At 37.1% G+C, this 24,902-nt stretch overlaps 1 protein-coding gene across 1 annotated transcript in view; it reads right to left on the reverse strand.

The window, feature by feature from the left end:
- Positions 1-24,902, reverse strand: part of LOC123944626 (calcium-activated chloride channel regulator 4-like) — a 30,174-nt gene continuing 5,272 nt past the window's right edge. The window contains exons 4-14 of the mRNA XM_046009899.1: positions 23,472-23,580; positions 21,694-21,871; positions 21,116-21,334; positions 18,896-19,123; positions 9,759-9,936; positions 8,380-8,486; positions 5,471-5,686; positions 4,619-4,886; positions 2,616-2,786; positions 1,410-1,643; positions 1-1,052 (exon numbers count right to left, since the gene is read on the reverse strand). Of these exons, the coding sequence (XP_045865855.1) occupies positions 700-1,052; positions 1,410-1,643; positions 2,616-2,786; positions 4,619-4,886; positions 5,471-5,686; positions 8,380-8,486; positions 9,759-9,936; positions 18,896-19,123; positions 21,116-21,334; positions 21,694-21,871; positions 23,472-23,580 (2,261 nt within the window). The 3' untranslated portion in view covers positions 1-699. The remainder of the gene's footprint in view (positions 1,053-1,409; positions 1,644-2,615; positions 2,787-4,618; positions 4,887-5,470; positions 5,687-8,379; positions 8,487-9,758; positions 9,937-18,895; positions 19,124-21,115; positions 21,335-21,693; positions 21,872-23,471; positions 23,581-24,902) is intronic.

Here is a 24,902-nt window from a genome sequence, read left to right on the forward strand (position 1 = left end):
GGGATCATGACCTGAGCCAAAGGCAGAGACTTTAACCCCCACTGAGCCACCCAGGCACCCCAGGAATGGCTTTTTAAGTGAAAAGGGATACACACACACACACACGATTGTATTGAGCTGAAATAGGAAAAACTGGTTTGACAGATGGTTATTGATTTTTATTTGCTAGTATTTTCCATGTCAATGAATTATAGTAAACATGAACTTATTCATGTTGTATATATATTAATATATAAGTGGAGACTTTAGGTGAAAGCAATAATATCAATTTAAACTTAAAAGTACCAAGACCAAATTTATTTTTTCTCATGTATTATTTACTTGCTCTCTTACCCTTGAATTTTGACTACTGAAATAGATAATTTTAACTTCTTGACAGAATTTGAATTATCATTCTAGATAACTTTTGTATCAGGTAACATGAATATCAGGTATCAATATAAAAAAATCTTTATTCATCATTCTTTATGACAAATAAATAAAACATTTGAACTTTAATATTAACTTATCAATTTTCCAAGTACCCCTAGACATTTATATTTAATCAAAGTATCCCTTCTAGAACTCTTAAAATTATTTTTATGAATTCATGGTCACATGAATGAACTTAGAAATTCAGTTTTTTGTTGATGTTTTTTTAAAATCCTGTTCTAGGTCTTCTTGAATTTTTTTTCTTGTGTATGATACAAATGGTGGCACTTAAATAATACTAACAATTGCCACAGATCCAAACACTAACAGCACCAAAGAAGAAATGCTAATTCCGGAATTAGGATGACTTTCATCAGGACCAGGTTCTGCTTGAGGAATAAATAAAGCTACTTGTGCAATGTTGGATAGTTCTGATCTCAAATTGCTTTTATCCACACTTTGAATGGCAATAAATATGTGAGTTGTATTTTCTTCTGAGGTATTTCCTGGTTTAAATGCAAAGGTTTCTCTGGAGTTGGCCTCATTTGGTAACAGATCAGTAGTGTTTACTTGGAGAGCATTATCAAAATTGTCTCTTAGGTCCAGGATACTTCCACTTATTCTTATGATATACTGTTCAGCTAAGAAAAAAAAAATTATGTATAGCTTAGAAACTGGAGAATATCATGTCAAATTCTTTTTTATCCATTCTCCTCAAAAATGTTTAGTTGTGCAAAGCTTATACTCATAGCCAAAGTCTTACTAATTTTTCAGTGAAAGCTTAATTGATTTCTAAACTCCTAAATTCTATCTTCTTTGTTTGAAAAGTTGTACCACTTTATAATGTGTCATGTTTGATTGATTTGAAAATATCAGATTATAAAATTAATACTTCACTGAGCAGTTAATTAAAAATTCTTCCCCTCCCATCTACCCTTATACCCTTGCTTTTGCCATGAGCACCTTTCACTTAACACTACATGTCATTTCATCCTTACCTTTTCCGACATCAAAATTATCTCCTGGTGCTGTCCATGTTAGACTGATCTCATCCCCCTCAAAGGTGGCCTCAAGGTCTGTGATTTGACTTGGTGGGTACAGGTCAGGCAAGGGAAGTTTTGAAACATTTGCAATCACAAATGCACCTCCAGATGCTGTTCTAGTGAAACTCTCCAAGGTTGTTTGAGTATCCTCATCAATTTCAACTCTTGGTGGATTCCCTTCAATTTTTCCTGTATTAGAAATTTGCAGTATTGAATGAGCAAGTCTATACTAGTATCTTTAGAACTAAATGAAATTGAATTCCTCATTCTACATTTCCCTGCTCCTCCCCTTTTTTCATATGTAGTGAAATATGAAATATACACAGTCACATTTTACCAAGTTTGGTGACAAAGTCATAAACATCCAATTGGTGGCAGAATTTTTTCTTTAGCATCCTGACCAGGATATTGTGGAATAGAATTGGATAACAAATCACTTTAGAATTAAGGCTGCACTGAATGGGAATAATGTTATATAATTCAATATATGTCCTTTAAAAAACAATTGCTTTATTTCTCAAATTATCTCCAAGCTAGGAGTAAATCTGGGGAAATTTTTACTGTTTCTCTTTAAACCATTTGTGCCAGGCTTCTCTCTTCCTCCCTGCTACAAGTCTAAGGAATAATACTTCAAGTTATATTCTGATTGCCAAAAGAGAACCCCTAAAAGTCACAAAATAAGGGACAAGCTGAAGGAAAGCTAACAAAGAATGCTTTCTTAATCCAAATAATCATCATCTTACTCTACACATTTTTGCTTTTGACTTACTAAAAACTTTCAAAATAAATATTTACTTATTTAGTATCTTTATAAACTGAATCAGGTATCTATGTAACCCAAAAAATAAATTCTGCCACAAGCGTGTAGTTAGGTACATAACACATTAACCTGTTTTCTTCATCTTGAGTTAGAAATTTGATATATTGTTGTTGATGTTGGTTTGGTGCTCCAAACTCATATATAATGGCTGACATTTATTGTGTACTTGCTAGATGCCAGACCCTATACCAAAGCTTAGGTTATTTCGGAGGCAAACACAGTATGACTGAGAACTTCATTTCAGAAATGAGAAAAGCTGTACTTTGAGTTGTAAAATTTTCAAAGCTTTAATCATGTTAACTCACAATTATTCAAGCCAGATATCAGATATCATTACTCACCATCCACTACCCATCCTGGTATATGTGCAGCTCTAGTCAATGGATGCCTTAAGTATTGTGCAGCCACATTTATCCCTCTGTGAGCCCGTACTTTCAAGCTATATCTGCCGTTTTCTGAATAAGCTATAAAATATCTGGAGTACACCCCATCATTCTTGAAAGAATCGGCACCTTGTTATAGAAATAAAGGAATAAAGTACTATTGTAAAGAAAAAGAAAAAATTATGCATTTTCTAAGCCAAGCATATGGACTTTATAAGCACATCCCCTCAATCAGGCTATTTTGTGGTTGAATCATTAGGGAATACTTCCATTATGCTTTACCAACCAGTATCTTGTTAAATTGATATACCTTTGTGTTGTTATATATATGCATATATATATAAATCATGTACTTATATATGTGTAGTAAATACCTTCACTTTATCAGCTTCTATGCAGACTATTATAGTACTCTTCTTACCATATTTTAGCCAAATGGTTTTCTTGCAGCTCTTATCTATAGACATAAATATCTCATCTCCTGTTCAAATCAAAAGGATCCCCACTAAAGAAAAAGCATCTGCATAGGATTTAATTCTTACCACAGTCACCTCAAAATGACTTACTTTGACTTCAGCTACTTTTTGCTTTGTTTTGTTTTGTTTTTATATCCTTACCTCTTGCTCTATGATCCATTAACTCCCTGGTCTGGTGATGGAAAACCCCCATTTATTATTAGAATAAACATTTAGGTGAGCTAAGGAATATTGTATCATAAGTATATTTCTTGATATCACCAATACTAGAGTTATTCATCAAATTGCAAACACATTTCTCAGGGGGTTCAACCCTCTAAGATAGCAGTTCTTGAAATGGGATCCTTAGACAAGCACCACCTGCATGCCTCTTGATCACATTAGGAATGCAAATTACTTAGATCTTCGAGGGAATTCTGTGTTATAACAAGCCCTTCAGTGATTCCTTTGCATGCTAAACTTTGAGAACTCCTGCTCCAAGTCATTGTTTATCACCAACATTTTCTTAGGTAAAGGCATACCAGTAGCCATCTGGTGAAACCTTGAGAAATGAAACAAGATGAAGCTTAAGTTTTAATGTAGCATGTCAGGGGTTGGGAAAAGAGGAAAACTCAGGAAATAGTTGAGGAAAATATTATTATATAAGATGATGGCACTGAGATGCACCAAAGAACATTTCTGCCTTCTAAATTTTTCACAGGGCATATGCTCGTTGATGATAGGATTATAAATTGACTGAATTAATTACATTGCAAAAGATACTGATAGAAAATTCTGACAACTCAGAAGGTTATCGGTATGGTAACTTCCTTGCTCACTGCCCTCTCAAAAGAAGGATCAGTTCCCAGAACAATCCAGAGTCTGGGAAAAAGGTACTGTTCACCCATACAGACCAAGGAGATAGAGCATGGCCAACTCTGTGTCTTGTTTTCTGCCTTTCAGACCTGGTATCTGATGCTCTAGAGATGTCTGCATCTGTTTTGATGGTTCTACCTGTCCTTGGGCCTCAGTTCCCAAGACTACATGTTGTACTTTTTTCCAGCTGCTGGGAATTACTCTTACCTGTTCCCCCCTTCTCTGCCAGGTGCTCAAGTTCTATCATTTAACCCCATCGACTTGCTTGTGTTTCACTCACTCTGCCTGGGCTCTCTTAGTGATTTGCGCCTAAGAAAAACTTGTTTGGAATTCTTGCTGTTCTCAACTTCCTGAATCAGACCTTCCTGACTGATAACAGACATGGCTTGTACACATGACAAAATACTAGTGACAGTAAATAACACTTACTGAGTGCTTACTATATGCAGGACACTTGCTATGTACTTCATAGGTTTTATGTGGACGGAATTTCCTGCTGGTCCTCCTGTTCTTCCATAATTTACATCAATTCTTCTGGTGTCTGTCCTACTGCCCCATACTGCTTCAGGGACCCATAACATATCCTGAGTTATGAAATTACAGACTTATTCATAAAAAACTGTGAGTTACCTGCACCATTATCTAAAAGTTCCAAAACTTCCGTTTTTCCATTATTTGATTCAATGAAAGCAGTCACATTGGCTCCAAGAACTGGCACATTCCCTTGTAGAACTTCTGCATAGACAATCATTGGGCTGGGAAAACTGTTTGTGTCTTTGTTCATTTTAGCATTCACTGTGATTGGAGGCACAGAAGAATTGGCTGCCTGAGAATTTACTGTAATAGTTAATGTTTCTGGGTATGCTTTGGCTTGAAGACTGTAAGTCCAAACACCCACCTAAAAATTCAGCAGAAATATAGTAAGTAGTCAAAATCAAGCTTTTCTGTGTTTTCACTATCCAACTCTGAAATAAATTTTATACACATGTTACTGAATACACAGGTTTTCGAGAGTTTTGAGGGTAAAGGAGGAGAACTGAGGCAGTTTAGACAGGACATCCTGGCTATTGTCATGCATGATGTCCAAGCATTGGGAAATCTCAGCTGGGAAAAATATGTTTGGGAAAGTTTGCCTTGATCTTGGCCTTATTCTTTGACCTCAGAGTCCTATGATCTGGTGGCGGTAATAAGGAATGACTCTATAGCTCTCTAAACACCAACTTGCACATATTCTCCTTTCATTGCCTCTTTAAAGTTCTTAGCCTACCTAATTGGTTTTCCTTCTGTTTCCCCTATGTATACATTCTTTCTTCCTTGTTCCTGCCACCATAATTTTGGAGACCACATAGGCATAGGAATTACTTTCTATTTTATTATAATTTTAAGATGATACAAATATTGACACCTATAGTTGTTATAGTAAACAATGTATTTTCAGCTATAAAACAAATGTGGGAGGAAGCCTAAAAGCTAACTGCTTACCTCTGCAATTCCTGAAATACTGAGATAGGCCATTTTGGAAACTGCATCCACTGTGAAATTTCTCATTGGTGTTCCATTGGGATCCCAGAGAGAAATAACAGGAGCCTGTCTGGTCCATGTGATGAGAAAGAATGTGTCCTTTCCCACAGTGCTATCAATTATTACAGTGCCGTTCATCCAAGGATTATTGTTGAGTGTTAATCCCGTACTTTCAAGCTGTTCAAATATATTTTAAAAATTAATGACTAGAGAAGAGAGCAGTTTTAATCTGTTTTCATTTTTCATGAAGTTTTTAATTTCTGGCCTGAGAACAAGCTTATATAGTGCATCCTACCTTAGGCTTGTGATCTCTCTGAAAGCTGACTGGAATATGACAGTCAGATAGTGTGAAATAGAGTCTCAGGAAAGGATAGGGTATAATAAAAGATTTAAAGCAGGAGAATGGGTTTTATAGTTGGAGATATGACCCTATTATTTTTTTCCATTGTCTTGGCAAACACCCACTCAAGTCTTTAGCAGTAGAGTGCTACAGCCTTAGAGAAGAATTAGCTGTAGGGCATATGTGTGTGTGTGTGTTATCCTCAGTTTTATCTATCTAAATGATGAACTATAAAAAAATACTTATTGTGGTGGCTAGAGTATTGGAGTGGGACACAGTAAAAAGGGGCCTCAAGAGAGGCAATCAGGACCAACAAATGATGAGACAAGGAAACATGGATTTTTCTCCTGATGTGAAATCTTGAAATAATTTTCACAAATGAATGGATTGAGTAGCATCAGACAGTAAACATGTCCAACAAGAGTGGAAAGGGGACAAACTGTGAGGATTGGAATGCTGAAAAGAGATGTGAAAGATAGGATGTTCTCTGAGAGGAGCTTCAAAGAAAGTTTTTCAAGTCTTTGTGGGTGGCTCTTAGTCAAGGAAAGCCAAGTCTATCCAGTGACCAAGAAGGTGCTTTCTCTAAGTGTGTCATTTCAGGAATGATGGGAAGTCTCTTTTCTATTCTAAACCAGTCTTAAAACAAAAATACTTCCACACCAGTGCTGATAGAAGAGAGTGAGTTCTACCACTGAGACATCATTGTAATGACAAAAATCTCAGTCCTATGTGAAGTGAGTATGTGTTTGAGTGGACCAAGTATTATCAAGTTACATCTGAATTGAGTAACTTTTTCAGGTACCCCAAGAGGAAAGTCTAAGAAAGTTGGAAGGCTTTGGCTACACGGTAGTACTAGGGGAAAATGACTGAATAAAGAGTGAGATGCGGCCTTTTCTCTGTATTCTAGCTGCCACCATCCAAATTCAGGTTCCCATCTACTCAGATTATTGCAACATACCTCTAACTATTCTCACTATTCTCTCCCAAGACCTATATATCATTTACACAAATCCAGGTTAACCTTTCAAAAATTTGTTTTATTTTTGTTATTTCTCTACTTAACGACCTATAGGCATTTCAGGTGAGGGGGACAGAACTTTCTGCCCTTTCCACATCATTTAGAAAGCCATTCTTGAAACTTTGAGCGTATTCTGCATGCATGTGCCTCCTTTCTGGATAATATCCCATATTTCGCTCTTACTTTTAAAACTCCTTTGGAATATTCCATTTTAATGTCCCACCATCCCCTCAAAACCCAAATAATAGCAGAAAATAATAGCCTCAAAATCACTTCTCCCTGTTTACATGTCAATTTTATCATCGTTTTCTCAGTCATCCAGATTGAAACCTTCAGAAATGAACTTTATTTTCTTCCAGTTTATTCTCCATACACTGCCAAGCTAGATCTCAGATCAATTTTTAAACTGTTTCCAGGGTGAGGCTGCAAACCCAACTTCCAAACCAATCTGTACATATTGTCTTAACTCTGAATCTTATACCTTCTTGCTCTTCATTGTTGAAGAATAGAGGAAAAATAGATTTGGTGATCATGGCAAGTTGTAATGTGGAAAGTGACTTGATGAACTGGAAGGTGAAATGACATGATACACACTTGGTGGGAATGGATATTGATAGAAATAATTTTGTAAAAATATTTTGAAAGAAACAGGCTGTGTTGACATTTTACATGAGATGAGAATGAAGAATGAAGAAGGAAGTTCTTGAGGCACCTGGGTGGCTCAGTGGGTTAAAGCCTCTGCCTTCGGCTCAGGTCATGATCTCAGGGTCTTGGGATCGAGCCCCGCATCGGGCTCTCTGCTCTGCCGGGAGCCTGCTTCCTCCTCTCTCTCTGCCTGCCTCTCTGCCTGCTTGTGATTTCTGTCTGTCAAATAAATAAAATATTAAAAAAAAAAAAGAAGGAAGTTCTTAAAATTTTTTAATCTAAATAGAAAATGGTGGTATTGTTGAAACTCAAATGAGAAAAGGAGTAGAGTTCAGAAGAGAGATGAATAAAATAAAGTCAGTGAAAAAAGTGGTTGAAGAAGTTAGATAAGCCCTAAACTTGTGGATATGCAATGATTATTCACTTTTTTTCTGATAAATTATTTCCAAGATACTTTGTTTCCATTTCCAAACTGGGTTCTCAAATGCATTAATCTAATTTAAATCTATTTCACAGCAGTGAAGAGTGGAGGAAATCTTGGAAGTGTGATACTTTTATGCATTCATAGACAAACGAAAGCTATATTATAAGACAAAGTCTATTTTTGGCAGGAAATTTAACATTGTTGAGTTTTGATGTCATCCCTTAACCAAACTCTGTGGGAAAAGAAAAAATATATATACATATATATTTCACTACTTAATTTAGTCATATTTTAAAAATAATTTCTACTTCATACTGAAATTTTAATTTTAATTAAAAGTGTACTTTGAGAAAAATATAGGACTCAAAACTTTTAACAACTGAATTATTTTTTTGGTTATGGCTAAATGTAAACACAAAGACCTGAGGAGTGGTGACTCTGACCTGAAGAGGCTGTTGGGAAAGATCAGTGTTTCCTGATGCAAGAGCCCCGAAAGCATCAATGAGGCCGTTGTTCTGGGCTTCATCGGTAGCATAAAAATGGTTTCCTCCTAAAATGTAAATACATTAAGTAGGTTGCTTTCTAGAAAATACATACCTATCACATTTTAGTGATTAATAAGGTAACAGGGTAAACAAAATCATAGTTTCAGTATATATTATTTAGAACAAAGTCAACAATGTGTAAAGATTAAAAATAAAATGTTAATTTAAAACTGCCATAACTAGGAAAAGTAAGCGGTCTTTATATCCCACTTACAGAAATATTCCTGGATGAAATGTGTGAAATAATCACAGAATATGAAAGAAGATGTTATAATTCCGTGTATTAGAACTCACAAACTATGCAGCCCTTTAGGGTAATTATTGACTCTTAAGATACGGTTATGGTAGTTCTGGCCTTCAGATTTTTCAGCCAAAGTGGGTCAGAATCAGTTCAGAAAGGTTGAAGAGCTGTCATATCCAGGTATCCTGACAATAACTGGCAGTGGGGAGATAGAAAAGTGGTATGTAATAGAGACAAATTGCAATGGACCCTTGGGACAGAAATAAATTTTATAACGGCCATGAAAGTACTTTGAAATGATAGAAGTTTGTGCAACTAAGCATTAAAAAGCAAGTATATATTTGGTAGCAGTAGAAGTCAACCTAATACAATAATTAATATTCACAGTGTTATAAATTTTGTTTATTCTACTACGTTTAAGAAGGCACTGAAAACATGTGGTCCATTTTCATTCAGTCTCTGTACCCAAGATAACATCTACCCTGTAGTTCATCAGGAAATTTTGTTGTTACTTAGATTTTTTCAGCCTGAGCCTCTGTTAATCCCATCTGGCCCCTACCCCCAACCCCAAAGCCTATGCTCTGGTTTCATGGATTTCCCACTATCTCTCCACTATCACCCAACATGATTTTTTTGCTCATGACCTGATCATCTTCTCTCACTCCTCTTGTCTCCAGAAAAAGTAAACACCTTGTTCAAGGCCCAGCTCAGAAGTCACCTCATCTTTCATTCCTTCTTTCTCTCTGAACAACCCTGGGAGAATTTATGGTTCTTCTGCTCACATAGTGCCTTATTTCTATATATTTCTCCTGTTATGAAGGGATGTTATCTGATTATGCTATTTGATTAGTAGTTTTATATGTCTCTCCAGCCAGCTGGACTGTGAGAACCTTGCAAACAGAGATCAGGTCTGGTTTGACCCTGGTTCCAAGGTCTTGCAGAGCACCTCCAGGGCAAGAGCTTGAGAGAAATCATTGTGAGCCTTTACACTTATGCATTGCTATCAAAGGACTTATATATATGGGTCTTATTTCACCTGTTATAGCACTCATCTCTATGACGGCTTGATCAGCAGATGGTCCCAAAGCAATCAAATGAATGATAGCCCCACTTTGTTTCACTTCATCAATACAGTTCTTTGCAGAGTTATCCTCCCCATCAGTCAGCAAGACAATTTCAGATCCATCTATTTGAGGGTATACTTCTCTAATTACCTGCAGATACAATCAGAGCATAACTATTGGTGTTCCTAGACCAAAAGACTTACAGGATACTAGAAAAAAATGTGCAGAGAAAATAAAAGTGTGCAGAAAAGAAGAGATAGCATCTGTTTTAAATATTAGAATCTACAATCAACAACTTTTAGGGGAACTTAAACGTGATTTTATTTTCTGTCTGCTGCAGGGAATGTTTGCTCAAATGAAGTTATGTGGGTGCAGGGCTATGAAAAATTCTACTTGGGTTAAATGACAATGACATTTCAGTCCGAGGACTCAGGTCAATCAGATACCAAAAATATAACTGCAGAATGTAGCATTAAATAGTTCTCTGCTTTCTATGAAGAGACTACACTCTAACAAGCCTTCAGTGTATAAAGTTTATTGCATATACAGCTAGGTGCCTTAAAACTCCACCTCTACTTTTAAAAAAGGTTAATGATTTCAAATTAGGGAACCTTTAGTTATGTTATAAAGAAAAGATATGGAAAGTTCTAAACAGGTCAAGATAAGGAATCTTGTTATATAACTTTTATTTTACCTCTAGTAGTAATGAGCACAAAACTAAGAATATTAGTGGTGCTCAGAGAATACATGAATTTTATTTATTGAAAGTGAGTTCTATTTGTGGCTTGAACCCATTTCTTATAAAACCAAATAGTTTGAAACTCAGAGTGCTGAATCTGGGTGCCTATTAGAGAGGATAAAAAGAATTTCTTCTTGGTTAGAAACAAATGACAGATTATCGGTGGCTTTCATGAACTTGGAGTGGAGGTGTATGTAGATTTGCAGAAGAGGGTTTGGATAATGAGCACTGGGTATTATATAAAACTGATGAATCACAGATCTGTACCCCTGAAACAAATAATATATTTTATGCTAATTAATTGAATTTAAATAAATAAAAAAAGAAGAGAGTTTAGAATTTAGATATTCCTAACAAAGCTGGTGTCAGGGAACAAAGTGACCAGACTCATTGTAATTTTTGCATGTTTTTAGGTGAACAATGGCTTTTATATATTGTAATATATGTGAAATATGCTCTGACATACATTAAATTAGACTAAAAGATAGAAAATGCTTTATACATTTATTGCATTTATACAGCATTCCCATCACACTCCCCTACATGTCTGAGTGAAATATATATTATATATTGTGAATCTTATTTTTATCCAAATATGCATGACCATTGTCATTATGACATTTGTGAAATATATATTTACTATATAATATTTTTCTGTATATGTAAATATAGCATTTTATTTAATCTTCATAATAGTGCTATGAGATAGGCATTCCTGTTTTCTTATATTTTATAGATAAGCCACTGGGAGTCCAAAGAGGTTGCAAACGTTGCCAAAGATCACATAGTAGTAGGTGGTAGAGCCAGGACTCTGATGTTAAAATTCATGTTCTGACCAGTATTCTTGACCCTAATCATGACTAACAGCCCCTGCTACATCTGCTTGGATAAACTTCAGTTTTCCCCAGCTGAGTGTCATAGAAACTGAAATGAAGATTGGCCCAAAGTGGAATCATACCATATAACTTACTTCATTATCTTAGGAGTTGTCAAGTTTTGCTGCCCAAACATACATATTTATTTAATATTTATTGAATACCGACTACTTCGTGGTAACAAGACAAAATCCCTGACTTGATTTGGTTTATACTCTAGTGGCATTTTAATAGTCATTTATTTACCCATCAGTTTATTCATTGATTTACTGATCCATTAAAAAATCATTCAATAATTTTTTTCTATGAGCTTCTTCCTGTGCTTCTTTGTATTAGTCATGTTAAAATTAGGCAGTATGTATGTGTGGCAGTGTTTAACATAAAAATGTGCTAATCATAAAAAAGAAGAAACTACACTTTGGCTATTATGGACATTGCTGCTATGAGCATTGGGGTGCAAAAGGAAACAGAGAGGGAAACAAACCATGAGACTCTTGAGTCCGGGAAACAAACTGAAGGTTGTGGAAGGGGAGGTGAGTTGGGGGGATGGGGTAACTGGGTGATGGACATTAAGGAGGGTTCTTGATATGATGAGCCCTGACTATTACATACAACTGATGAATCATTGAATATTTATCAAAAATTAATGACATTATACATTGGCTAATAAAATTTAAATAAAAAAAGAAACGGTGGGAGGAGTCAAGATAGCTGAGAAGTAGCAGGCCGAGACTACATCAGGTAGCAGGAGATCAGCTAGATAGCTTATCTAAACATTACAAACACCTACAAATCCAATGGGAGATCGAAGAGAAGAAGAACAGCAATTCTAGAAACAGAAAATCAACCACTTTATGAAAGGTAGGACTGGCGGAGAAGTGAATCCAAAATGATGAGAAGATAGACCACAGGGGGAGGGGCCAGCTGCCGGCAAGTGGCGGAGCAACGGAGCACAAAATCAGGACTTTTAAAAGTCTGTTCCACTGAGGGACATTGTTCCAGAGCCCACGTGGGGTCATTGTGGTCCCAGGTCCCACAGGGTCACAGAAGGATCAGGGGTGTCGGAGTGTCGCAAGCTCACAGGTATTAGAATGGGGAAGCCGGCTACAGAGACAGAGCCGAGGACTGAGCTCTCAGCTCGGGGTTACCTTGAACCGGTTGCAGGCTGGGTGAGCTCGGAGCGCGGCCGGAGGCCGGGGATACGGGAGAGAATGGGCGCTATTCTCTGGGAGCGCACTGAGGAGTGGGGCCCCGGGCTCTTGGATCCTCAGGGCCAGAGACTGGGAGACTGCCACTTTCTTTCCCGTCCTCTGGAACTCTATGGAAAGCGTTCAGGGAACAAAAGCTCCCGAAAGCAAACACGAGCGGATTACTTAGTCCGGCCCCCAGTAAGGGCAGTGCAATTCTGCCTCGGGCAAAGACACTTGAGAGTCACTACAACAGGCCCCTCCCCCAGAAGATCAACAAAAAATCCAGCCAGGACAAAGTTCATCTACCAAGGAAAGCAGGTTCAATACCAAGGACAGCAGCAGAATTCCAGAGGAGGAGAAAGCAAAGCACGGAACTCATGGCTTTCTCCCCATGATTCTTTAGTCTTGCGGTTAATTTAATTTTTTTTTCAATTTTTTTTTCTTCTTCTGCTAAATTTTTTAAACTTTTACCCTTTTCTTTTTTAACATTTTTTAACTAGTTTATCTAATACATATATTTTTTCTTTCTTTTTTATATTTTTTCTTTTTGTAATTTTTTCTTTTTTTTTTTCTGAACTTCTTTTTATCCCCCTTCTCCCCCCCCCCCCCCCAAAATTTGGGGCCTCTTCTGATTTGGTTAAAGCTCATTTTCTGGGGTCTTTGCCACCCTTTTAGTATTGTCCTTGCTCCTTCATATACTCTTATCCGGCCAAAATGACAAGGCGGAAAAATTCACCACAAAAAAAGAGAACAAGAGGCAGTACCAAAGGCTATGGATCTAATCAATACAGACATTGGCAATGTGTCAGATCTAGAGTTCAGAATGACGATTCTCAAGGTTCTAGCTGGGCTCGAAAAAGGCATGGAAGATATTAGAGAAACCCTCTCTGGAGATATAAAAGCCCTTTCGGGAGAAATTAAAGAACTAAAATCTAGCCAAGTTGAAATAAAAAAAGCTATTAATGAGGTGCAATCAAAAAGGGAGGCTCTCACTGCTAGGATAAATGATAAATGAGGCAGAAGAAAGAATTAGTGATATAGAAGACCAAATGACAGAGAATAAAGAAGCTGAGCAAAAGAGGGACAAACAGCTACTGGACCACGAGGGGAGAATTTGAGAAATAAGTGACACCATAAGACGAAACAACATTAGAGTAATTGGGGTTTCAGAAGAAGAAGAAAGAGAGAGGGGAGCAGAAGGTCTACTGGAGAGAATTTTTGGAGAGAATTTCCCTAATATGGCAAAGGGAACAAGCATCAAAATCCAGGAGGTGCAGAGAACCCCCCTCAAAATCAACAAGAATAGGCCCACACCCTGTCACTTAATAGTAAAATTTACAAGTCTTAGTGACAAAGAGAAAATCCTGAAAGCAGCCCGGGAAAAGAAGTCTGTAACACACAATGGTAAAAATTAGATAAAAATGGTAAAAATATTAGATTGGCAGCAGACTTATCCACAGAGAACTGGCAGGCCAGAAAGAGCTGGCATGATATATTCAGAGCACTAAATGAGAAAAACATGCAGCCAAGAATACTCTATCCAGGTAGGCTATCATTGAATATAGAAGGAGAGATAAAAAGCTTCCAGGATAAACAAAAACTGAAAGAATTTGCAAACACCAAACCAGCTCTACAGGAAATATTGAAAGGGGTCCTCTAAGCAAAGAGTGAGCCTAAAAGTAGTAGCTCAGAAAGGAACAGAGACAATATACAGTAACAGTCACCTTACAGGCAATACAATGGCACTAAATTCATATCTCTCAATAGTTACCCTGAATGTTAATGGGCTAAATGCCCCAATCAAAAGACACAGGGTATCAGAATGGATAAAAAACCAAAACCCATCTATATGTTGCCTACAAGAAACTCATTTTAGACGTGAAGACACCTCCAGATTTAAAGTGAGGGGGTGGAAAACAACTTACCATGCTAATGGGCATCAGAAGAAAGCTGGGGTGGCAATCCTTCTATCAGATCAATTAGATTTTAAGCCAAAGACTATAATAAGAGATGAGGAAGGATACTATATCCTACTCAAAGGGTCTGTCCAACAAGAAGATCTAACAATTTTACATATCTATGCCCCTAACGTGGGAGCAGCCAACTATATAAACCAATTAATAACAAAATCAAAGAAACACATCAATAATAATACAATAATAGGTGACTTTAACACTCCCCTCACTGAAATGGACAGATCATCCAAGCAAAAGATCAACAAGGAAATAAAGGCCTTAAATGACACACTAGACCAGATGGACATCACAGATATATTCAGAACATTTCATCCCAAAGGAACAGAATAGACATTCTTCTCTCATGCACATGGAACATTCTTCAGAATAGATCACATCCTGGGGCCTAAATCAGGTCTCAGCTGGTATCAAAAGATTAGGATCAGGGCGCCTGGGTGGCTCAGTGGCTTAAAGCCTCTGCCTTCGGCTCAGGTCATGATCCCAGGGTCCTGGGATCGAGCCCTACATCGGGCTCTCTGCTCAGCAGGGAGCCTGCTTCCCCCTCTCTCTCTGCCTGCCTCTCTGTCTACTTGTGATCTCTGTCTGTCAAATAAATAAATAAAATCTTAAAGAAAAAAAAAAGATTAGGATCATTCCCTGCATATTTTCAGACCACAATGCTCTGAAGCTAGAACTCAACCACAAGAGGAAATTTGGAAAGAACCCAAATACATGGAGACTAAACAGCATCCTTCTAAAGAATGAATGGGTCAACCAGGAAATTAAAGAAGAATTGAAAAAATTCATGGAAACAATTGATAGTGAAAACAACGGTTCAAAATCTGTGGGACGCAGCAAAGGCAGTCCTGAGAGGAAAATATATAGCAGTACAAGCCTTTCTCAAGAAACAAGAAAGGTCTCAAGTACACAACCTAACCCTACACCTAAAGGAGCTGGAGAAAGAACAAGAAACCCTAACCCAGCAGGAGAAGAGAAATCATAAAGATCAGAGCAGAAATCAATGAAATAGAAACCAAAAACACAATAGAACAAATCAACAAAACTAGGAGCTGGTTCTTTGAAAGAATCAATAAGATTGATAAACCCCTGGCCAGACTTATCAAAAAGAAAAGAGAAAGGACCCAAATAAATAAAATCATGAATGAAAGAGGAGAGATCACAACTAACACCAAAGAAATACAGACAATTATAAGAACATACTATGAGCAGCTCTATGCCAACAAATTTGACAATCTGGAAAAAATGGATGCATTCCTAGAGACATATAAACTACCACAACTGAAGCAGGAAGAAATAGAAAACCTGAACAGGCCCATAACCAGTAAGGAGATTGAAACAGTCATCAAAAATCTCCAAACAAACTAAAGCACAGGGCCAGGCGGCTTCCCAGGGGAATTCTACCAAACATTTAAAGAAGAACTAATTCCTATTCTCCTGAAACTGTTCCAAAAAACAGAAATGGAAGGAAAACTTCCAAACTCATTTTATGAGGCCAGCATCACCTTGATCCCAAAACCAGACAAGGATCCCACCAAAAAAGAGAACTACAGACCAATATCCTTGATGAACACAGATGCAAAAATTCTCGCCAAAATACTAGCCAATAGGATTCAACAGCACATTAAAAGGATTATTCACCACGACCAAGTGCGATTTATTCCAGGGCTGCGAGGTTGGTTCAACATCTGCAAATCAATCAATGTGATACAACACATTAATAAAAGAAAGAACAAGAACCATATGATACTCTCAATAGATGCTGAAAAAGCATTTGACAAAGTACAGCATCCCTTCCTGATCAAAACTCTTCAAAGTGTGGGGAATGAGGGCACATACCTCAGTATTATCAAAGCCATCTATGAAAAACCCACCACAAATATCATTCTCAATGGAGAAAAACTGAAAGCTTTTCCGTTAAGGTCAGGAACACGGCAGGGATGCCCATTATCACCACTGCTATTCAACATAGTACTAGAAGTCCTAGCCTCGGCAATCAGACAACAAAAGGAAATTAAAGGCATCCAAATCGGCAAAGAAGAAGTCAAACTATCACTCTTCGCAGATGATGTGATACTATATGTGGAAAACCCAAAAGACTCCACTCCAAAACTGCTAGAACTTGTACAGGAATTCAGTAAAGTGTCAGGATATAAAATCAATGCACAGAAATCAGTTGCATTTTTGTACACCAACAACAAGACAGAAGAAAGAGAAATGAAGGAGTCAATCCCATTTACAATTGCACCCAAAACTATAAGATACCTAGGAATAAACCTAACCAAAGAGGCTAAGAATCTATATGCAGAAAAGTATAAAGTACTCATGAAAGAAATTGAGGAAGACTCAAAGAAATGGAAAAATGTTCCATCCTCCTGGATTGGAAGAATAAATATTGTGAAAATATCTATACTACCTAAAGCAATCTGCACAATTAATGCAATCCCTATCAAAATACCATTCATTTTGTTCAAAGAAATGGAATAAGTAATCCCAAAATTTATATGGAACCAGAAAAGACCTTGAATAGCCAAAGGAATATTGAAAAAGAAAGCCAAAGTTGGTGGCATCACAATTCCGGACCTCAAGCTCTATTACAAAGCTGTCATCATCAAGACAGGATGGTACTGGCACAAAAACAGACACATAGATCAATGGAACCAAATAGAGAGCCCAGAAATAGACCCTCAACTCTATGGTCAACTAATCTTCAACAAAGCAGGAAAGAATGTCCCATGGAAAAAAGACAGCCTCTTCAATAAATGGTGCTGGGAAAATTGGACACCACATGCAGAAAAATGAAATTGGACCACTTCCTTACACCACACACGAAAATAGACTCCAAATGGATGAAGGACCTCAATGTGAGAAAGGAATCCATCAAAATCCTTGAGGAGAACACAGGCAGCAACCTCTTCAACCTCAGCTGCAGCAAAATCTTCCTAGGAACATCGGCAAAGGCAAGGGAAGGAAGGGCAAAAATGAACTATTGGGAATTCATTAAGATCAAAAGCTTTTGCACAGCAAAGGAAACAGTTAAAAAAACCAAAAGGTAACCGACAGAATGGGAGAAGATATTTGCAAACAACAAATCAGATAAAGGGCTAGTATCCAAAATCTATAAGGAACTTAGCAAACTCAACACCCCAAGAACAAACAATCCAATCAAGAAATGGGCAGAGGACATGAACAGACACTTCTGCAAAGAAAACATCCAGATGGCCAACAGACATATGAAAAAGTGCTCCACGTCACTCGGCATCAGGGAAATACAAATCAAAGCCACAATGAGATATCACCTCACACCAGTCAGAATGGCTAAAATTAATAAGTCAGGAAATGACAGATGCTGGCGAGGATGCGGAGAAAGGGGAACCCTCCTCCACTGTTGGTGGGAATGCAAGCTGGTGCAACCACTCTGGAAAACAGCATGGAGGTTCCTCAAAATGTTGAAAATAGAACTACCCTATGACCAAGCAATTGCACTACTGGGTATTTACCCTAAAGATACAAACGTGGTGATCTGAAGGGGCATGTGCACCCAAATGTTTATAGCAGCAATGTCTACAATAGCCAAACTATGGAAAGAATCTAGATGTCCACCAACAGATGAATGGATAAGGAAGATGTGGTATATATACACAATTGAATACTATGCAGCCATCAAAAGAAATGAAATCTTGCCATTTGCGACAATGTGGATGGAACTAGAGGGTATCATGCTTAGTGAAATAAGTCAATCGGAGAAAGACAACTATCATATGATCTCCCTGGTATGAGGACGTGGAGATGCAACATGGGGGGTTAGGGGGATAGGAGAAGAATAAATGAAACAAGATGGGATTGGGAGGGAGACAAACCATAAATGACTCTTAATCTCACAAAACAAACTGAGGGTTGCTGCGGGGAGGGGTTTTGGGAGAGGGGGAGTGGGGTTATGGACATTGGGGAGGGTATGTGCTATGGTGAGTGCTGTGAAGTGTGTAAAGCTGGCGATTCACAGACCTGTACCCCTGGGGATAAAAATACATTATATGTTTATAAGAAAATAAGAAATAAATAAAAAATTAAAAAAAAGAAACTAGGTGATGGATTATGAGGTACAAACTTTAAGTCATAAAATACATAAGTGATGGAGATATAATGTACAGCATAGGGAATATGGCTACTAATACTGTAATAATTTTGTATAGTAACAGGTAGTTAACTAGACTTTTCATTTTGTAATGTATAAAAATATCAAATCACTATGAAACTAATAAGGTATTGTATGCAAATTAAACCTTAATTTTTTTAAAAAAGAACAAACTACATTTGCAATATGGTTTGCACCTGAAATGCTGATCTAATTCCAGCACAAATGGAAGTTCCTCCATTAGCTTTTGTAGGTAAGCTCTCCAAGAGGTTGTTTCTTTCCTTGCTGCTTATTATTTGGATTAGATTTCTTTTAATGTTGGCAGTACTATCAAAGTGCACCATTCCCACCCAGGATCCATTTTCAATGGTCTGCAGCAGGAAATGTTTTGTTGCTTGATTCATTCGATTTAGGCGATTAAAACCCTGAATAAAAAAGATCAAGAAACACAACCAAAGTGTTTTCAATTGGGAAATAATAGCAGATTACATAGAATGAGTGAATACCATTTGTTGTAATTTTTTACCAGTAGTAATTAGTGTTATTAAAGAACACAATTTTCTTTCAATTGATAAAATGAAAAATATAGTTATATATGTTACGGAACACTTATGGCATAGTAAGGAACATAGGCTTTAACTAAGCTATTCTTGGCTGCTAAGCACCCAAATTAGAGGTGGAGGATAGGTTGCAGGTTGGGTTGGAATTGGGGGGTGGTGACTCACATCTTAGAGACTGCCTAATAACTCCTGGGATCCTCTGTTCCAGTTGTGTCAAGATGAAACCGCTCCCCAGATCCCACAGTATCAAACCAGACTATCAAGGACTCCATCTAGAGACTGAAATCCCCCTTCCACTTGGGGACTTCCCAAAAGATGAAACTTACTCCAGCTGCAATCTGAGAGGCCCAGTACCTCTCTCCCCCATTTCCTCTTCTGCTCCTAACCTCTCCTCACCACTTCCCTACCAATGGATTAAATGGAATTAATTGGAATTAATTATCAAAGAACTCTTTAAAACTCACATCCCTCTTTCCTAGATGAATGCCCAGGATGTAAACCCTTTCATGCATTTGTCTTTTCCAGTCCCTCATCACCAACTGATCTGTGTTACCCCTCACCCCCAACACAATCCAAATTTCCCTCTGAACTACCTAGAACAAAGTCATCATGAAAAACTGCTCTTACATCTCCATCTTTGAGGGCTTTCTCTCTACCACTTTGTTTTACCTTTAAACTTAGCTCTACCTGTATCTTGTCCAAAGGAGGTTGCTCATCTTTTCCCAATAAGGAGCTTCCTCTCTCCCCAGCAACACTTCCTAGAATACATGTATGGATAGGTTTCCAGCATTCTGATGCTCTTTCTGAAACTCTGATATTGTGGATTATTTCATTCAGCTGTGTCATCTTCTGTGCTTTTCGGTAACCACCCAGTCCCCTCTTGTTGAAGACGTTTCTCTTGATCTTTAGCATGCTCTGTTCTACCTCAAATGCGCCATCCTTCTAGGTGCCTTATCACATATGTCCACTCATTTGTAGTCCATTTCAGCAATTATTTACTGAGTGTTTATACATGATAAACCCTGTTTCAGGCAAAAGGGCTGCAAAGATGAGAACACTGCTTCAAGTCCTAGAGGAGCTCCTAGTCTAGTGGGAGAGAAATGTGTAATTTCAATATAATATATGGTAATAAATGTTTGCACAAGTCATTGTGGGCAACTGGCAGAAGGACCATTAGTCCAGCCTAGAGCCCAGCCCATCTCCTCCAGGATGAAGTTTGAAGAATATGTATGAGTTAATCAGATAATGGGGAAGAGAGAGAAAATTTTCAACTGTGAACTCTTTAAGGATATGAGTTCTATTCCTAGAGCCCTGCACAGTGCCTTCCATTCACTGAATGACAGAAGAAGGAATGAATGGCTGAATCTGACTGTATCTTCATTATAATGATGGTTTTTGTCTGTGTCTTTGAGTATAAAGAGGTCATTTATATAGATGATGCAAATAAGATAAAGTCACATTAACAATTCTCCTGATTGATCTTGTTCCTTGACTTGGAATGGAGTTCAGAGGCCCTAATCCACTCTCTCCTCATGTCTGGTTAGTGTTTCCAGTAGAAAGTATGTCCATGTTAAAAATCTTTAGTTCTGATCCTGAGGCTTTACTAAGGGGTCTAAAAGTGCCCCTCAATAAACTCTCCATTTTCTGGAGCTGGATCTTGGGTTAGGTCTTTTTAACTCTATTGCCACACTTCCTCATTTACAATATTCACTGCCTCTCTTGAGATCATCATTGTAGGAGGTAAAAGTACTTAGACCACCATGCAACTTAGAACAAGCAGGTAGTGTTCAGAGTATTCTTAGCTATTCAGTCACTTCTATGTCCCCACATCCAGGGAAAATGGGCCCACACACTTACACTCATGCTTCCAGACTTATCAAGAACTAAGCACACAATTCTTTCTCTGATCTTCAGCAGTGAAAAGACAGGTGGAGGGGGTGGTGACACCAAAGATGTTGTGTTTTTAAAATCCTCAGAATTGCTGATCACCTCCCATGTACTTCTGGAATTGCACATTTTGTTTTGTAGGCTTGGAGCTTCTCTGTTATGGTTTTCTTTATTACAGAATTCAACAACCTAAAAGGTTAATAAAGTGAAAAAAAACTTTTTATATACAATGCATTTAAAATTCAACAACAAATCTGAAAAATGAAAAATCTGTTTGGCAAATATATCATTTATTTAATGAAATAGGATTTGTTTAAGGAATCATATAATAGTAACAGATTTTGAATAATTGTAATAATAACTAACAGTAGCTAGCTAACACTAGTTAGCTAACAGGAGTTGTGCTTACCATATGCCAGTTAATATTTAAAGAACTCTATTATTAATATGTCTAATCTATCAGGTAACCTGCACAAATATTTTATAAAGATGATAACATGTCCTTTGAGTATAAATATATGCTGTTAAATTACAGTTGGCATACTTACAGAATTAATACCTTGCATGAACATTATGGATGCCTTTTCAGTTTGATCTTTATTAGGGAAGAATTGGCAATCTTTTTCATACAGTTTTGTCTTAGAATCAATCCTGCATGCTCTAATTGTACAACTGTTTCCTTGACACTTATAAACTCTGTTTATACCAGTAATGCCTGTGGAACATCTGAAAATATATAGCAGTCAGTCTTTGAGGCAACTTAACAATTAAAATTTTTGAAAATCTCAAGTAGTCTTTCTATCAAGGTTTTTAATAATGACCTGTATATCAAGACCCTTATCCTTATTTATGTACCATACACATCCTATTTTTGACAGCAACATTTAAGGGTTCCTACCAGAGCAATTTTCTGTTTTTCAAAAAATTGCAGAAAGAAATTTTAAGTGGGATGTCTAGTATATGCAAAGGCTGAGTTTCCTCTTGTGATTAAAGCTGCTGCTGTCCTGTTACTAATAATGGCTGGAGATTCCCCTTTTCCAAACATCTCTTCAGGGGGCCTCATGATGGATAAATGCACTGTTAGCATCTGAAAGGGGCAGCTTGTGAAAACATTTACTCTTGGTACTACCTCAGCTTGAAGTTCTTTGTAGAATTATTTTCAAAGAAGTTATCTCCAAACGAGTGTGATATGACATAGTTACAAGTGTTTTGGTTTTTCAGGCGTATTTTTATCCAAAGCAAAATGTGGCTTAAAGGAAGGGTTGAGGTACTGCCTAAGACAGTAGTCTTTATTGGTAGGGACATTTTTGACATAAGTGTTATTGCATGGAATTGGCCACAGGTTGCGGTGCGTATGACATATATGCTGGAATGTGAATGTATCCCATCTTTTCAATGTGTTTCCAGTTCAAATTTAAGAAGCAATTACTAGATTTCATTCAGTCATTTAGGGAGTCTCCTAAATATGTGTATGCTTCTATTGCCCCAGAACTCAGTGAACATAATGGTATCTATGTTAATAACCATGATGACTATTCTATAGCAGAGACTAGACCATTTAGGGGGAAAATGATATAAACAAATGTAATCAATGTAATACTTCTTAAATGCATGTGCTAAAACTGGTGGAGCAATAGGGCAGAGGAACGGCCTTCAATGAATTCAAGTATCTTTCAGTTTATACTTTTTCTGATAAGTCCACAGACCCAACAGGGCATCTACGATTGATTAAGCTGATGGTATCTAATTTAAACCAACTACCAACAATCATTTTTCTCTCTTGATCTCAAAACTAAGAGGATCATCTATGATTAACCATGATATTTTTAGATCAGTATTTTTAAATGAACTTTACAAATCCTAAGAAATCCTTATTTGGCCCTTTGAAGATTGATTTTTCATTTAGTGTGCATTTACTACTATTTATTAACCATTTTTTTGTTATTATGTAGTATAAATAATTTTGACTTGGCATATACTGTACAACCCCTTACAAAGGATACAATTTCAGCAGAAATGAGTTCTGGCAGCTATGGTAGAGAGGTATAAAAATATGCCAAATTGGCTACCAAAGGCTCTTGAAGTTATGTGTATTTTAAATAGACAAGTGGTTCCTTTAAGGTACATTTTCAAAAAAAGGAGGAGAGAAAAATAAAGAAAGAAAAAAAAATAGAAGAAGAAAACCCAGAAAAGCACTCTTTGGTGACATCACATCTATTATCTGCAATGGGATAAAAAAAAGAATGATTGGCTTTGAAAAGAAATCAATCTAAGGAAATTAAGAAGTTATAACTTAAAGTAACTAAGAAAATTTAAATGGTCATGCCTTGTTGCTTCAATTTTTTTTGACTTAGCACTGTAGAAAGGTGCATCTTCATTATATTCATCAAACACTCCCCAGCGGAGATGGGCCCACTCATGGACAAACAGTCTATCTGTAGGAAAACATTTCAAATAAATGATCGTAATTCAAGTGACAAAGTTGTTCCTCAAATACTTTAAGAAATTTTTCAATAAAAAATTATATTTAGGTATTAGGTTTTCTAGGCAAATGGAACCAGATTAATAAGTGTGAAATTGTACCTTTCAGTGTGGGAGGAGAAAGCTCTCATATCAATGACTGCAACAGGGATTTGGTGCATGGCATGTTGCCCTGGCTCCCATGCCCACTTTAATTTATTAAGAGAGTATATTTCAGGTTCTTTCATCACAAGCATAAAATAAAATAAAATAAAATAAAATAAAATGGAAAGGATATGTAACTATGTGAGGAGATATGTCAATTAGCTTGACTATAGGGCTCTGTTTTCTCTATCAAGGCATCTGCTGATGGGATTGAAGAGAGTAGTTGTAAAACTTTTTTTTTTAAAGATTTTATTTATAAATTTATTTGACACAGAGAGAGATCACAAGTAGGCAGAGGAAGAGGGAGAAGCAGGCTCCCTGCTTGATCCCAGGACCCTGACACTATGACCTGAGCCGAAGGCAGGCACCCCAAGAGTGGTTATAGACCTTGAGAAAAACAGAAGTTTGAGAATAGCTTCTAAGGGGAATGAGAAAGGGACCCACGAGTAAGGGTTCCCTGAGCTTGGAAAACCCGTTTATGTAATGATAGCATTAGTTTTATAATTTTCTTTCACAGTCTTGGAAACTCATTAACAGGAACCAAAGGAAACTGGCTGGAAACTCAATACAGAGGATTTGGCAAGTTGAATGAAACATAAGGATATGAATGGTGAGGGAATTAAGGTATTTACACTTATAGTTGAAATGAGTGATTTTGCTGGATATACCAGCTAGGAAAGAGACTATAAATTAGAAAGGTGCAAAGGATTAGAGGTGCCAAGGAGAACAGACAGGATCACTCTAAAGTTTGAGGGACAAATAAGATTGAGGTGGGATAGGATGATAGAGCTTTTAAGTTGGGGTGGGGAACAGGTCCAGGTGACAATAAGGACCAGGGCTAGCTGAACATTTGACAGAGACAAGAGACTTACTATGTGCTCATTGAAAGGCAATGGGAGAAGGAGATTTTAGGATTTAGGAAGGTTTCTTCTGAATGTTACATATGAGTTGAACCTTCCTTTAACAATGATTTGTATCAGTATGCTTATTTCATTTGAACCAATGATTTTAACTTTTAGATTGAATTAGATGAAATTGTCATTTTTCTAGGTTAGAGTGATCACTTACAGACAGTTCATCTGGTTAAACCAAATAGGTTGAATAATAATATCAGCAACTAATAGCCTATGAG

Source organism: Meles meles, chromosome 1, assembly GCF_922984935.1.
Source record: "Meles meles chromosome 1, mMelMel3.1 paternal haplotype, whole genome shotgun sequence".
Classification (NCBI taxonomy): domain Eukaryota; kingdom Metazoa; phylum Chordata; class Mammalia; order Carnivora; family Mustelidae; genus Meles; species Meles meles.